This window comes from Phodopus roborovskii, unplaced genomic scaffold (genome assembly GCF_943737965.1).
Source record: "Phodopus roborovskii unplaced genomic scaffold, PHOROB, whole genome shotgun sequence".
NCBI lineage: Eukaryota > Metazoa > Chordata > Mammalia > Rodentia > Cricetidae > Phodopus > Phodopus roborovskii.
In genome coordinates this window covers 38,952,011-38,968,465 of record NW_026125295.1, presented here as the reverse complement: position 1 = coordinate 38,968,465, position 16,455 = coordinate 38,952,011, and the positions used below count along the sequence as shown (strand labels likewise).

General features: G+C 40.3%; 1 protein-coding gene and 1 pseudogene across 6 annotated transcripts in view; one reads left to right on the top strand and one right to left on the bottom strand.

Moving 5' to 3' along the window:
* Myo6 (myosin VI) overlaps positions 1–16,455 on the top strand; it is a 121,062-nt gene that overhangs the window by 32,206 nt on the left and 72,401 nt on the right. For all 6 annotated transcript variants that reach the window (XM_051173118.1, XM_051173110.1, XM_051173102.1 and 3 more), the window contains exon 2: positions 13,065–13,206. In XM_051173118.1, the coding sequence (XP_051029075.1) occupies positions 13,090–13,206 (117 nt within the window). In that variant the 5' untranslated portion in view covers positions 13,065–13,089. The remainder of the gene's footprint in view (positions 1–13,064; positions 13,207–16,455) is intronic.
* LOC127213546 (uncharacterized) lies at positions 9,177–9,272 on the bottom strand (annotated as a pseudogene).

The window sequence follows — 16,455 nt, the reverse complement described above, 5'->3', positions numbered from 1 at the left end:
AGTTGACATGTATGCATGCATGTATGTATGTATAATAACCATATTCCCTGGTCTTTTGGTCTCTATTTTGTCTCTATTGTTGAAAACTCTACAAGGTAAATTTAAAATATAACTTGAAGTTTCTGGAATTCTGCTTCTTCCTTCTGTTGCATCCCCCTAACATTTGGACTTTACTGACTTATTAAATATTTAGCAGTATCTGACTATAAGATTTGAAAAATAATGTTCAATTATAATACGCTTAATCAGACACATATGCACAACAGATGCACACATACACTCATTTTCCCCCACACTCACCATGCACCATCTTTTTTTAAAAGGTTTATCTTTTTAGAAGTAACCTTATTATGATATGCTGTGATATGCTTAAGCCTTCTGATTTTGTCATTACTTCTTCCTATTTCCATTTTGGAGTGATCCCTTACCCTTGGCTATAGATTTAAACTTACCACCTAAAAAGTGTTTTCTCTTTCATCATTTCTAAAAATTAATATATTATGTATCTACAACTTCTGTAAAGGAATTACATTTGAAACACAGGCAAACATATTAATAACCCTCATGGTATATCTACTTGTTCTTCAAGCAAAGGCAGGATGCAAGCCTGGTGCTCCTGTCCTTATTTTACGTTTGTGTCCTTTCCTTCTGTTAAAGAAACAGGCATATAAACTTGTTCTAGGTTCATTTTTGTTGCTGTGATAAGATACGTGAACCAAAAACAACTTTTGGAAGAAAGGGTTTTTTTGGCTACAGTTTCAGATAATAATTCTATTATTTCGGGGAAGTCAAGGCAGGAACTTGAACTAGTACACGCACAATCAAGAGCAGAGAGTAAACTCATGGCTGCTTGCTTCTCGGCTGGGTTTTCACTCTTCTACAGTTCAGAGCACATCCATGTGTGTCTTTTCACCTCAGTTAACAACCAAGACAATCTCCTAGGGACATGCCCAAAGGCTAACATGTCTTCATAATTCCTCATTACATCTGTGTTCCCTAGGTAATTCTGGACTGTGTCAAGTTGACAGTTAAAATTAGCTACTACATGGAAAAGATGCAGATAAGCTATTGTCTAAATACATTGCAAAAGAGATCTGGATCTAAAGTTTGTTTATGACAGAATGAAGTGTATTAGGATCACCTGCCCATATGATATTATTTTTTAAAGCTACTAGATAGGCTGATGGGGAAGCAAGCATTTGGTTTTAAAATGATCACTTTTTTATTCTTTTGTCCCAAACGTTTACAGTTATATCTTAAATGTCTGCATCTCTTCAGATATGGTCAAGATAAAGACTGTTAAAAGGGGCAATAATGGTGTGTGTGCATGTGCTCTGGATGGGACTGAGACTGTTAAAGAAAGGCAATAGCTTCTACACATAATGTCATCATTGTGAGTTAAAATTTATCCTGTGTTTACATTTAGATACACAGACATTTCAAATTAAGCATGCCAAGAATAGTAACTTAGCTTACAATAATCTAAAATACGTAATAAAAGTGAAGTAAGTGGTCACAGATTTTGCAGCCCTCTTATTTTTGGAAATTCTGAGGGTGGATTGAGTTTTACCCCATGCTGTTTTAGAGACAGACAAAATGACATAATAACAGATATACAAGAGCAATTATTGTGAACACACACACTATAGAATTAAATCCGAGTGTCCTCAATAGAAACGAAGTAGAAAGTTCATATCTGTATATCTTTGAGGTGTAAGAAAGGCCCAGTGAAAGCCAAATTGCCAGGAAATGAAGCTTTATTCTCTTTTTTCCTCTGTTGGAGAGAGAAATATGCATAGCAGAGGGCAGCTAGCCTAGCTCAGCTTCACCTTCCAGATGCTTGGACTAGCCTGCTGAAAATAGGGCAGAATTTTCCTTTCTTCCTTAAGTAACTGCTTTGATCTTATCATTCCCAGGTTTCTCTCTTTTGTAAATGTTTAATTACATTTATTTATTATTTGTGTGTGGTTGAGGGACGGGGAGGTGTGCATGTACTATGCATGGTGCACGTGTGGAGATCAGAGGGTAGCTTTCAGGGAACGTTCTCTCCTGTAATGTGGGTCTCAGGGACTGAACTCAGGATGTTGGACTTGGTAGCAAATACCTTTCCCACAAATGCAAGTCTTCATTGTTTTGAGGAAACTCGCTAATGTCAAGGCTACGTCTGTGGGTCTCTGCTGGTATGTTATGATCCATTGGTAAGATCTGCAGAAGGCAAGGAAGGAAACTATCTTGGCATCGTCTGGCCTAGGGTAACTTCCTATGGCAGAGCTTTGGAGAGGATGTGCTGATGTGTGTTCAGGGGGCAGCAAGGAGCCATCATGGAGAGTAGAAACAGTGAACATCAGAGAGGCTATGAGCAAGAGGCATCATGTAAGAAAGGTTTGTGGGCCACTGTGGAGTTAAGCTTTTCTGTGGGTAGCACTATGGAGGGTTTTTATTTATTTATTTATTTCTTATTTTACATATCTATCCTAGTTCCCCCTCCCTTTTTCCCTCCCTCCCTCCCATGTCCCCCGACCACTCTCCCATCCCATTCTTCCCCCACCCCTCCACAGGGAGGGTGATGCCTTCCAGGAGGGATCAACAAAATCTGTCAAATCATTTGGAGTAGGGACTAGGCCCTTCCTCCTGCCTCTAGGTGAAGGGAGTATCCCTTCATGGGGAATGTGTTCCCAAAGTCCTTTTGTGCACCAGGGATACATCCTAGTTCCATTGTCACAGACGTCCCTTATGGAAGGTTTAAAATCACAATGCGATATGACTTAGGTGATGATGGAGTGAAGACTGACGAGTGTCCCCAGAGCTGACTGTTAGCAGGTAAGGGAGGAAGCTGGGGAACCAGGCAGAGCCATTCTTATTATCTTGGAGAGAATATACGGACTAGGGCCTGGTAGGAATTGGTTATGCTGAGCTTAAGTTAGATTCTAGATCAAATTGGAAGACAGAGGCAACAGGGCTTGCTCAAGGACTAGATATAGATTGTGCTGTTGGAAGTCAAAGATGACGTCAGAGTTTTTGATGTGTACAGCTATGAGCTGAAGCTGTCATTTTATGAGAAGTCTGAGAGGAAAACAGACTTAAAGGAATAAAGAAGTCAGAGTGTAGGGTAGACTAGTTAGAGATGGCTATTACAGGAAGTCAAGGAATAGGGTGGGGTGAGTTAGAGATGGATGTTGTCTAGTAGTGATTTCAAGCAGTCAGTCTGTGAACTCTAGTTTACCTGAGAGGATTTTGTTCTGGCTAGAAACTTGGGTATTAGCAACATGTATTAAAACGGATTTTTATTATATACATATATATGCATGTGTGTGTCTAAGTTTATGTGTGTACTAAATGTGAGTATTAGAACTCAGAGGTCAGAAGGGGGCACTGAATTCCCTTCAAGTGGAGTTTGGGTGCTGGAAACGGAACCTATGTCTTTTGCAAGAGCAGCAAGTGCTCTTAACTGCTGAGCCATGTCCCCAGCCTCCATCATTAAATATATTTAGTAGTATTAGTGCCATTATTTGTCAGAAGGTTCAATGTTTTAAGAATAAATGAGATGTTCAAATCGAAAAATGAGAGTGGATGGAGAAAAAGTCCCAAGAATTCAATCCTAACCATTCCTGACTTGAAAAGATCAGAAAGACCAGGAACAGAGAAACAGGTAAGGAATGAAGGAAGATTTTGGCCAAAGAATACCAAAAATGGAGTTGAAATAGAATAGGAATAAACCAGAAGAATCATATAAGTGATAACTTGCTTCAAGGAGCAGAGTAGTCAATTTTCCTGGTAATGCCTCATATCCATGAGCTTGAAGATGGAAACTTGACCATGTGATTAAGTTATGGTCATTGGTCATCTTGAGTGGTTGAAATGTACATTGGCCAGAAATGGGTTTAAGAGATGATAAGTAAGAAAATAGACACAGTGGTCTAGAAGATATGGAATATCCCAATAGTAAGAGGGAAAGTTTACTGTGAGATGGTGGGCAAGAGAAAAGCAGGAGAAAAAGGGAGAAAGAGATTGGAGAGTATGAGATTTTACAAGATTGACTGGTATTGATTGAGGTTTCCTTTTTGTGACTGGGAGGGGACAGGTTAAGTGGAGTGGGTGAAGAGATGGAGGTCTTAGAATGATCTCTAAGAATGATTTGGCTCAGGCTGGAGAGATGGCTCAGAGGTTAAGAGCCTGAATTCAATTCCCAGCAACCACATGGTGGCTCACAGCCATCTGTATGAGATCTGGTGCCCTCTTCTGGCAAAACACCGTATATATAATAAATAAAATCTTGAAAAGAAAAAAAGAAAAAGAAAAAAGAAAAAAAATGATGATTTGGCTCTAGTAGGTAATAGAACAGAAGTTTGAATATGTGGTTATACATCTATGTTAATGAGTATGTAGTGTTATGAGAGCTTGAGGAATATTTGTTTTTAAAGCAGGAAATTTGCAGTTTTAGACCTTGCTCAATAGATATTGTTTCAATGGATGCTACATAGTAGAGTTAAAAATAATTCAAATAGCCTCTGAAAAGAAATTTGAAATTATAGTTTAATTTTTTCATTTTGTAAAGTATCTGAACATATTTGTGATACTATGACATAGGACATATATGGTATGCATTCATGTTACACATGAGTATATGTTGTATGTAGGAGCTAGAATTTCTCTTCCCCAAGGCTAGTAATAAAGACTCTGATCTTCCACTTTTTTTTTTTTTTTGCCTTAGATCTGACTATGGAGAGTTTTTCTGGCTTACTCTGCCATACAATGATAAGTCCCTCATTAGTCTGGGGTATTGTGCCCTGTACCCTGCAAGCTGGAACACTGCAAAAGAGGCCAGGGTGAATGCTGAGGCAAGGTGGCTCTGCTGAAGTTCTCCAGCTAGTATGTTAGCTTTGGGTCACATCCTTCAGTCTCATCAAGTGAATGTCTTATTGCATTCATGCTGATGTTAATTCTTCATAAAAGCCCAGAGGGATGAGGAAACTCTCACGCCTCACCTGATACATCATTTTATCTGTGTTCGTACTCTACCTTTATTCGGGCGTGCTTGTCCTCCTGTGCTAGTGACGTCTGTATCATCATGCTTCACCTTTATTTTTTAAATTAATGATCTAATTAATTAGTGACGGAATCTGTCATTGAACCTGGGACTCTCTAGTTTGGTAAGGAAGGCTGACTGACCAAATAGATTCAGAAATCTCCCTACATCTCTCATTTCCTGTCCTCAGAGCTGGGGTTGTTCCTATTTACCTCCACACCAAGCTTTTCTTTGGGAACTGGGAATCCCAACTGAGCTCACTCTTGAGGAGCAGACACGCTGCCTTCTGAGTTATCTCCTCAGCCCCTGTAACATATTTTCTAAACCCTCATGTGTAAGTCAGTGCTCCCCTGGCTTATGTGAGCAGCTTGAGCTAATTAAGATCTCAAAGGTGTTTTGGGAACTCTAGTTTATAGCCAGAATGTTAGAAGCATCATCTAAACAATCGAGGGCAAATGACATTGCAAGTGTTCACCATGTGTGCTGTGACTCCAGGCAGGCAGGGTCAGAAGTGAATGGGACTAGTGCGCATCTAGCAGATGTCCACTGCCACAGGACTGATAGCCTTGCTGGCTGGTGGGGTGAGTCTCTGCACCTTTTTAGGCCATAGGAGTCTTTTGTGTTGATTGTGAGCATGGGGGTGGGGGTTGTAACTACTGCCACACAATGGAGCCAGCGACTCTAGAGGCAGAATGACTTCGAAAGAAAAAGCTCTATTGACAACAAGCTGACTGTTGGAATACAGCAGGCTCTTGTCTTCCAATGACCATTTTACCCTTTGCCCAGAGGGAGAGTGGTTTATAGGGATTTTCTAAGGAAGATGTGTAGGTCCCAGACAGGTGGGCTGCCTCAGTTGTCTATTGTTCCTAAACATGGCCTCTGGAGGATGGGCTACATATATGCCTTCTTGCTCACTTAGGTCAGGAAGCAGTGCTGTCCACAGCATCGGAACAACACACAATTGGCTTCTGTGTTGGCAGCATAGGCTTGGGTCTGGTTGTGTTGGTGCCTTTGGCAGCACACTTCTGGGAGTGACCTTCTCTCATAACTTGGGACCAGGTTCTGTTTAGGAAGAGAGCATATATCTGTGTCCTTGTTAACTTCACTGTGCTGTGTACATCAATCAAAAGACAGACTTTAGCCAGCATTAATCCTCCAGAGGTAGGGCAGGCAGGAATGAGGACTTATGGGTGGAACTTGACGTGAGGATCTGTCCTGTGTGTTCACAGTCAGTTTTTTGTTTCTTCACGTAGTACTTGTGTGTCTTTTTTATTGTTATGACATTAAACTAGGGAACAATGCTATACTACATAAACAAATCTTTTTCAAGATAGTGACATTAACCACTGATGCAGACAGAAAGCTCCCTGAAACAAAGCCATGTAGTACAATGATTAAGAGTTAGATTTGCACCACTGTCAGCAGTCAACTTGACAAATCTAGAGTCACTTGGGAAGAGGGAGCCTCAGCTGAAGAATTGATTAATCAGACAGGCCCTCGGGCAAGTCTGTGAGGTTTTTTCTTGATTGCTAAGGGATGTAGGGAGGGCTCAGATCACTGTGGACAGTGCCACCCTGTTGGCAGGTGGTTGTAGGTAGTATAAGAGTGCTGGTTGGAGAACCAGCCAGCCAGCAAGCAGCATTCTTCATGGTTCCTGCCTCTGTTCCTGCCCTAACTTCTCTTAATGATGGGTTGTGACCTGGCAGTATAAGCCAAATTAACCCTGTCCTCTACAAGCTATTTTTGATCAGAGTGTTTAATCACAGAAACAGAAAGCAAACTAGGATAGTCTCTCAGTATCCAGTGGTCCTTTCTGCATATCTTTCTTAGTTATCTCAGTTTGGACAAATGATCTAAACCACCAAACCTCAATTTCTTAAATAAATAAATAAATACATACATACATACATATATACATACATACATACATACATACATACATACATACATAAAGGCTAATAGCCACCAGGCAGAGATTTAACAGTTAAGTCAGTTGAAACATTCACTTCACTCATACTGACTAGCATTCATAGTTCTGGAAGCTACTTGTGCTACCAGAGGAGAAAGGTAATCATCAATATCCCCCAGCTACAAACTCTGTGACTTACAACAGTGACCTGCCTGCAAGATACACTGATGGAATAGTGGCACAAATGCTGTGGGAGTGACCGACCACTTTTAGATTGTCTCTAAGGCCCACTCAATGAGATGATGTCTACATCTGACACTGCTAAAGTCACCAAGAACCTGAGACTAGTCAGGTCATACCCTAGGGGAAAACCTAATATTATTCTGCTGAAGGAACATAGCAATAAAACAACTCCTGATGACATATTGCTATACCCACAGTTCAGTGCTCAACCTTCATCAGAGAAACTCCTTGCAGTAAATGGGAATGAACAGAGACCCACAATTGGACAATGTGCAGAGATGGAGGGACTTTGGAGCACTTGGCTATAAATGGGATGATTTCATTAAATCCCTCCCCTTGAGGCTCAGAAGCATTGTCAATCAGAGGTAGTGAGACTCCAAAGAAATACTGTCTCCCAGATATAACAGGACTAACACAATATAAATCTATACAGTGACCGTGCCAGCACCCACAAAGCTGCACAGGTTCAAGACAGACAAAATTCCAGCACCAAAAGGGGAAAGTGGATACAAAGTCCCACATCTAACCATGAGACTATTTGCAACTGATACTTGGTAGAAAAGGGAAGATCACTTTTCTCCAGTGGAGTTTACTGGAATCCAGTAGGACTCTACTCCAAGGCAGGCCCCATGCCCAGGAGTAGTTGGTCAACACAAAACTAATTCTCTCTCTCCTTTCTTTCATATAGTGTGTGTGTGTGTAGTTTTTGTCTTGGCAGTTTTTCATCTTTTTTTATTTCATTGAGAGAGGGACAGAAAACAAGAAAGAGAGCATGAAGTTGGGAGGATAGAGGAGTGGAGGGAGAGGAAAAGTGTGATAAAAATGTGTTGTATGGGATAGAGTTAAAAGAATGCGCAAAGTATCTTAATGTGATGTCTAGGATATGGTGAAGGGTTTGTGATGCATGTGGTTTGATTTTCTTTAATTAACTGAATACCAGTTGTGAGGAAAAAGTTGTTTAGTTCCTGTTTTTTTTGTTTGTTTGTTTTGTGTTTTGTTTTTTATCTGATGTGTGTGTGCAAACCCATGGTCACACCCAAGATAGTGGAGTTGAAAAGCATCTTACTCTTGTGAATTACGAGAGAAGTTAATTGCTGTCCAATTTCAAGCCTGTTTTGTGATAGCAATTCACACAGGAGTTTATATCTAAAACATGATTTATGGTCTTGTTTTTAAAATCTGTAAGAAAGATCATCTAACCAATCTTAACAATTCAGGTTGTATAATATTTGCAGTGATTTTTAAAATAGTGTCAGTTAGCCTTGGTCACTAGTTCTATGCACGAAGTAATCATATACCGAACTTTAGACACGGAGTGATACCCTGCAGGGTCTCAGTGGTCAGTCACCAGGACCACTGTCAGCCAGACTTGCAAGAGGGGTGTTGTAGATCTTTCTTTTTTTTAGTGTTTTACACTGAAAAACAGTTGACCTGTGCATTTTTCCATCATAGCCTAAACCTAAAGCAGTGGCTTATACATAGTCGGTGTTCAGTAAATGTTTATGAAAAATATGAATAAACAAATACAAATTCAATTTTTTCATTCAACTGATGTCATTTTTGGAGCTTGAGATGTTTTCTTATTTCTTTGTCATCTGGATTTAGTAGTTTTTCCTGTCTATAATTTTTAGTTTTTAGAAAATGTGTTCACAGAAAATGTCAATGTTAATGTTTAAATTAACGCATGATACCATATTTTCCTCACTGAATGAAGAAGAATAACCTAAAAATATGTTTCAAGAAGATGTTTTCAGATGAAGTTTAGTAATAAAGGGGGTCTCGCATAGATGTGTTGGGGAAGATAGCATTTGGTGCATGTAACACACACCAGCTGTGGCCAACTGTTAGCCAGTGCCCAGTTTTCTCATGGTGTCTGGGCACCAGGAAGGTAATAGCCCTGGGGTACACTGATACAGGCGAGAGAAGTTGCCAGTGAAAAGCTTTGTGCCAAAGGTGTATGCCAGGTGCTGCCAGATAAAGGAGTAATCTCTCTACATGGTAAATTTGATACATCTGTTTTCTCCTTGCACAGGGGCCATGCAAATATTCTCTGTGTCGTTCCAACTTTAGTGTATGTCCTGCCCAAGGGAGCACATCTGTCTTCTCTTCCCCCACCCCCGCAGAAGGTCTGCTACCATGGGGGTTGTACCCTTTTTGTCTATCCTTCTTCCCACCGAGTCATTTTTCTGCTAGACAGCAACTCCCTGAGGCCAGACATTGTTCTCTTGGTTCACTGTTCTATTCTGAGCATGTAGTTATCTGTGACACATAGTAGGTGCTTAAGGAAACAGAAAAAATGAAAAGTGTAAGCAGGCATAGGAGTTTCTGCTTGTTCTGCTCAATTTTTGAAGGTACTGTGACATGCAGGTAGTGAATCATGTTTTGTAGAATGAATCTGCCCACTTTGAACATGGACATGGTTGGAGTCATCACTAGTTCAGAGGAAGACCAATATGGGTGTGTTCATGTGTCTGACTCTTAACTTCTAGTAAGTTGTTTTCTAGATAGTCTCTTGGTGATACCTTTTTTACCTTTCAACAACAGGGGAAGGCCCCTTGGAAAGGTTAGGTGTGCCTCCTGTAGCTTCCTCAATGCTCCTGAAGATTGCTTGTAGTGGCTTCTGTCATGCTCACTTAACAAATAAAGTGCAGATATGGGTAGGGGTGGTGGTGGTGGTGGGCACAGCTGAGTGGAGGACATTTGCCTAGGCAGTGTTGGGCCTGATCTTCCACAATGAATCTAGCAAAGCTCTCGGACTTGTTTCCCTGTCAGTATGCCTGCAGCCAGCACAGTTTAAAGCATCTAGTGTGGTACTGGGAATTGAGGCTGCCCTTTAGTGGATCACTTTATAGAGCCTTTGTTTATTTATCTTATTTTATTGAGAAAGGTCTTATTGTATAGTGCAGGCTGTATTTGAGCTTGTGGAGATTGCCCTGGTGCAACCTCTGACTGGGATTTACAATGCCTTAAGGCACTCTGCATGTGTGAACATCTTAGTAAGAATGAGGGTTGACAGGGAGGGTTTCCTGAAAGATTTCCCTTTTCATCTCTTTATTTATTTATTTATTTATTTATTTACTGTGCATGTGTACACACATATATGTGTCATGGCCTGCATGTGGAGGTCAGAGGACAAGTTTCAGAATTCAGATCTCACCTTCTTCCACAATGTGGGTTCTGGGTGCTGAACTCTGATTGTCACCATTGGTAACAAGCCCCTTTACTTCCTGAGCTGCCTCCCAGCCCTTACAGACTTTCTGAGAATCACTTCCCTGTAGATTTAGGGCTGTAGTTGAGAAACAAGGTTTGGTATGTGAACCATCTTCACTGAAAAGTTGCAGCACCTGGTTTAAGTGGATTTGGGGGTCGGGTGGGGTTGTGCTTTACTGTGTGATTTTGACATTTTCAGGAAGTTTGAAAGGATAATCACTCCCAACAACTGTTCACTACTGTCTCTTTGTGTATAAAAGATTGCCTTCAAATTATTAGTGCTTCCAATGAAAGGGTGTGCGTGTGTGGCAGGGGAGAGGTATGGCTAGGGTCTGTTAGAGTGGTGATCTCAGTTTTATGTCATTTAATCCCCACAGCAATTCTGTAAGGTAAGTGATGCTACCCCACCTCTGAGATAAGGGTAAAGATAAGATCATGGAGGTGACTTGCTTAGAGCAGTCAGTGTTGGGGCAGGGTTTCAAGCCTCTGTTTTAAGAGAATTCAACTCTTTGTAGTCTGTCATCTCTGTTTACTCTCCCATATGGTGTGAGCGGTTCATTCATGCACCAGAGATTGTCAAGTTGTGTGTATCACGCTAGGCCTTAGGAGTAAGCAGTAAATAAATGGTCTGTGCCCTGATAGAGTTATAGTGGCACAATAAGATGTATGTTTTAGCAGTATTAGTCTTGATCTGAGGATTGGCAAGAGTAGGAGCAGGTATATAAGTACATTGTGGAAACCTTGGTAAAGGCAGTGTGAGTTTGGACAGAGATAGCAGAGGAGAAGCAGGAGAGTGGGTGGATATGGGGTGTCTGTGGCAGGGAGAGTTGATAAAGTTAAGGGGTGATGGGAATTTGGAAGGAGCTGGAAGAATTAAGAATGACTCTGGGTGTGATTTGGATTGAGTGATGCTGCCTTTACTAATGCAAGACAGAGCAATGTGGGGTGCTCACCAGAATAATTTAGACATATCTGTTAGTTGTGTTAGGTTCCAGTCAGCAGGTAAACATCTGGGAATTCCACAGGGATCTGGGATGATGAGAGAAGTTTGAGTATCACTCAAGTACAGATGATTTATGAAGCATGGGAGTGGCCTCGATTATCTAGGGAAAGCAGACATGCATATATATCAGTAGAAGTATAAAGCAGAGTTAGTGATTTATCATCTATGGAGAATCTTTGTTTCATTTGTTAACTTAGAATTACATTTAAATGTAATAGCTTTTCTTACATAGAGAAAGTAGCTTATTCTGCAGCCATTGCATAGGAAAGATTAACTGCCAAGCACACTGCAAGATGCCAACATCTGAGTAGTTTTTAACTGGACTATGTGTCTCTGGGTGACTCTGGTGAGGAACTACATCTCAGAGTCCACATGGGATCTTCAATGGGTCTCCCAGGCACACAAAAACAAACACCATGTTACAAAAATTATTAATAGTGAAAGAATTGGGTTCCCCCTGAGATACTGAAAGTAGGACATCTAGGTTCAACCTGCTGGCATACTGAATCACACATTAGTCTTACAACATAGAAACTTCTTTAAAAAAAAAAGCATTTTGGATAGCATGTGCCCTTTGTGTTACTAAGTAGACAGAATTATAAATGTTAACGTCTCAGAATGCCAAGAGTGAAAGCCTCTTAGGAACAGTTGAAAATGGGTTATCCCCAGTGGTCACTGGCTGGAAACCATTCAAATGCAAGATAACGTGCAGGTAAACAGTGCATTGTTCAGTAGTCCCACACGGCAGTATGGTTGACTGTGCCGAATATAGGGATGCTTTTTTAAATGAAGGAAGCTAGACACAAAAGAATGCAGTCTGTATGATCTCATTTATATGAAGTTCAAGAACTCGGCAAAAACTGAGGACAACGGAGATGATACCTGAGAAAAGAGAGGCATGGGAACTGGAGGGGGGCAGAGATGCTCAGTGAACTGAGGAGGGTGCTTCTTCGACAGTGCATTCATCTGTCTAGTCTCATTAGCTTACATACTTGTTCACTTGACTGAGAGTTTCAAATAAGCAGCAAAATAAGAAAATGAAAACATGCTAAGCCATTGTGTGGGAATAAGCCTGGGAGTACATGTCTGCTGTCTTAGACCCAGGAAATCCCCAGGAAGCTTCCCCTGCATCCTTCCAGGTCCAGAATGAGCTCTTTTTTTACTGTCTGTTGACTTTGTACCTAAATATCTATTCCTATAAGATTATTGAGCAACTCAGATTCCTTGAAGTAGTATTCTAAATTGCCTTCAGATGACAGGTATAAACTGTGAGCATTTCCGTTCCTGACCTGCCTCTGGTATACTCATGACTGAAGGAGAGAGGTTACAGGACTTCCTTAAGGGTGGAACAGACTCTGCCTTCCTTATCTAAGGTGGACAGAGGGTAAGCAATAGCAGGATGGGGTGGAGACAGGTACCAGGATTGGGGGGGGGTGGTAGAGGTAGCAGGATAGAGGGTAGAGTTAGCAGGAAGTGGGGTAGAGGTAGCAGGATGGGGGGGTAGAGTTAGCAGGATGTGGGCGGTTAGAGGTAAAAGGATGGGGGGTAGAGGTAGCAGGATTAGGGAGTGGTTCAGATAGCTTGATTTGAGATTTGCATTTGCATGTAGAGGAGACACATTTTAAGAACATCTTCACAGTTATTCATGTTGCTTTATTTGTTCCTTTGAACAGGAGATAGTGGAAAACCTCCTTCAAAATGGAAGATGGAAAGCCCGTTTGGGCACCCCACCCCACAGATGGATTTCAGATGGGCAATATTGTGGATATTGGCCCTGACAGCTTAACAATTGAACCCTTGAACCAAAAAGGCAAGGTGAGCTTCTCAAAGTGTGATCTTTTTTCACATACAGCCACATGTATCCTTTCCCATCCCAAGACAGGTGAAAGTAAAGTAGATATTCCTGTCATCGTGGTGGAAACAAATGTCTGACAATGTCATTGAAGTTTGGGCCTGACTTCCTTGATTAAAATGGGAAGTGTGTACTACATGGAAATAGGACCGTGTGATAATCAGAAACCTAACATTCTCAGTTGTGTGATACAATACAACCAGTGACAGTGTTCTTATCTTATGGATGATATGACTGTTACTATGGTGTCAAATCCTGCTTGGGAGCTTCAGCTTTTACATCCCTCCCCCACCTTTTTATGTTTACTTTTAACTTAGTTAAACTTATATAGCATAGAATTTGGATACACATCTTTCTATTAATTAAAGGTATTTGACTCTTAAACACCCCACACATTGTTATTTTTATAGTAATAGTGTAAAACACATTTTACTTCTGTTTATACATTATTTCCTTTTATAAAATCCTAGATGTACACTAGTCAAGATTCCTAAGTGGAAGCTGGGGAGAGGGACCAGGAGCTATGACTTGCTTACAGCCTCCAGTGCAGATGAATCTTTCAGTCTTCAAGAGATTGGGTATTTTTTGGTACCACAGCCTCACAGTTTTAAGTTTTAACAAATAATACTATTAAAACATTTCTTCTGACCAAATATGTGGATGTAATTTCTGTTTACTTCAGGCTCTGCAAATATCCGTGAATAATTTACATTCTACAGATATGTGGCTAACACTAATGCCATGTGACTGCTGTCCTCCTGGGAACCTTAGAAAAACAAGGTGGATCTCTCATGAGAGAAGACTTTTCTGTTACTGTAAACAACCCAGGAACCAGAATGCATAATATATATTGTGCCATACTGGTGGAGGCCAATTAAACATGCCTTCAGGAAAGGAAAGATAAAGTAATTTTCCCTCATTAGCAGTACCTGTGTGTACTTACAATGATTTGCCTATTTAAAAAGTGGGTTTTTAAAAGTTCACACACAATAAATTTTGAAAGCTTTTGCTTTTTGTTTAACATGTTTTGTGAGCACAGTGAGCTAAAAGGCCAGAGTGAAGTGAGGGCTGTATCTCCTGAGTCTGTTCTGTTGAGGTCTGTCATATCTGTGTTCAAGAATAAAAGAAACTTGATTTAAGAGGATGTGCTTTTGCAATATATTTTGCATATTTCAATGTGTTTGAACTATGTTATATTAGTGCTAATGAGGGACATATATAGAACCAGTAGAAGTGCAGTTTAATTCAATTATTTTTGGGTATATTTATTTATTTGTTGCGTGTGTGTGTATATATATGTACCTGTGGAAGTCAGAGGCTAACTTGAAAGAATTGATTCTCTTTTTCACCCAGTGGGTCCCAGGGATTGAACTCAAGATCTCAGGCTTCATGGCTGGGTTATCCCACCAGCCTGGAAGTATAGTTTAAATTATGGAGTCACATAAATTTTTACATCTACAAATAATTCTAAAAACTGAAGTCTAAATGTTCTAAAAATATTTTGGAGGCTTAAGCAATTACCTTTACAAAAGATATCGTGTGTGTGTGTGTGTGTGTGTGTGTGTGTGTGTGTGTGTGTGTGTTACAAAGTCCTTTGGAGTACAGATCAGAGGACAACCTGGGGGAGAAGGGTTGCTTTCTTCATTACATAGGTTCTAGGAGAATAGGCTCAGGTCTCCAGGCTTAATGGCAAGTGCCTTTATCTACTTAGCCATCTTTCTGGGCCCTGGTTTTCTTTTTATAATGGAAAAACTTCCCTAAGAGAAAAATAAAACTGTTTTGATGAAAATAATTAAAAACAAAATCCCAAAACACGAGGGGGCTGAAGAGATGGCTCAGCAGTTAACAGTACTGGCTACTCTTCCAGAGAACCGGAGTTCCATTCCCAGCACCCATATGGCAGCTTACAACTGTCTATCAACTCCAGTTCCAGGGGATCCAACACCCTCACACAGACATTCATGCTGGCCATAAATAAAATAAAATACATAAAATAAAAATAAATAAAAAACCCCTGAAACATTTTGTTTTCTTGCGGGGGGGGGGGGGGAGAGAAAATAGAGGCTGGATGTTAATGTAGGGGCTGAAGGAAGAGGGAGGGAGATTTCTTCTGGACTTGTCTTAGCTTGCTATTAACCTTCTCACTAAGGAACAGTTGCCCCACCTCTGGAGCAGTCATTCCCAATCTTAAGTCCTTTTCATTGGCTATAACTCCTGTCAATCAGCACCAAGCCCTCTGTTACCAGGCTGTGACAAGTGTAATTCACAGTTCTGTGGCATTAGCAGCTATAGCAGAATGGATTTTCCTACATAATCATTGCTATGAACTGATTGTTTTATGCTATCTTCTTGTACAAAATGTTCACTGTCTGGTTTGTGTTGATCCAAGTTCACGTTTGAAAGAGTGGCCTTTCCTCCAAACAGTCGACATTTATGACATTGAGAACATATGTATTAGATTACAGAGAATAAACTTTCAGAGTGTTGAGTTTAACAGGTCTAAGCTGAGGATGACATTGCTGTTGTTCCCTTGTGTTGATGGGTATTAGAGAATGCACTCAAGGCATCATGTATTTTATACAAGAGATTTACCACTGAGCTGTCCCCACACCTCTAGTCCTTGTAACTTTAGATTGGAATTGTCTTTGAAGTCTGGATTTTACTTCATAAACTATGCTCACCTTATTGTACACAGTATTCTTGCACACATAGAGTTACAAATTATTTTTTCTTTTGGTACTGGAGATCAGGCCAAAGTCCTTGCACATACTGAGCATAAACTCTACCACTGAGCTCAATCTCCAGCCCTGAAAATATTATTGTAAAAGAACCAAACCGTGTTTCTTAAGAGTTTAATTTGATATAGTTGGAAATTCAACCAGAAGAGTTAATTGTAATTATTTAAAGGTATAATTTATAAATAACTGTTAAGACAGCATGAATTAAAATTTAATTCTCTTTAGATGTAATTTGAGATCATTTGTTCTCTGTTACAAGATGCTATCTTAATTTTGCAGTGTGCCCCATAGCATTTTAAGTGATGAATAAAATGTAAGTTTCTTTATAGTTTTATTTTTTTGTTGAGTCATATGTAGCTTTGCCTGGCCTTAACTCAATATGTAGTCAAAGATGACCTTGAATTCCTGATCCCCCTGCTTGTACCTCCAAGTACAAGCTGGGATTGCAGGCATGTGTCACCATACCCAGCTATT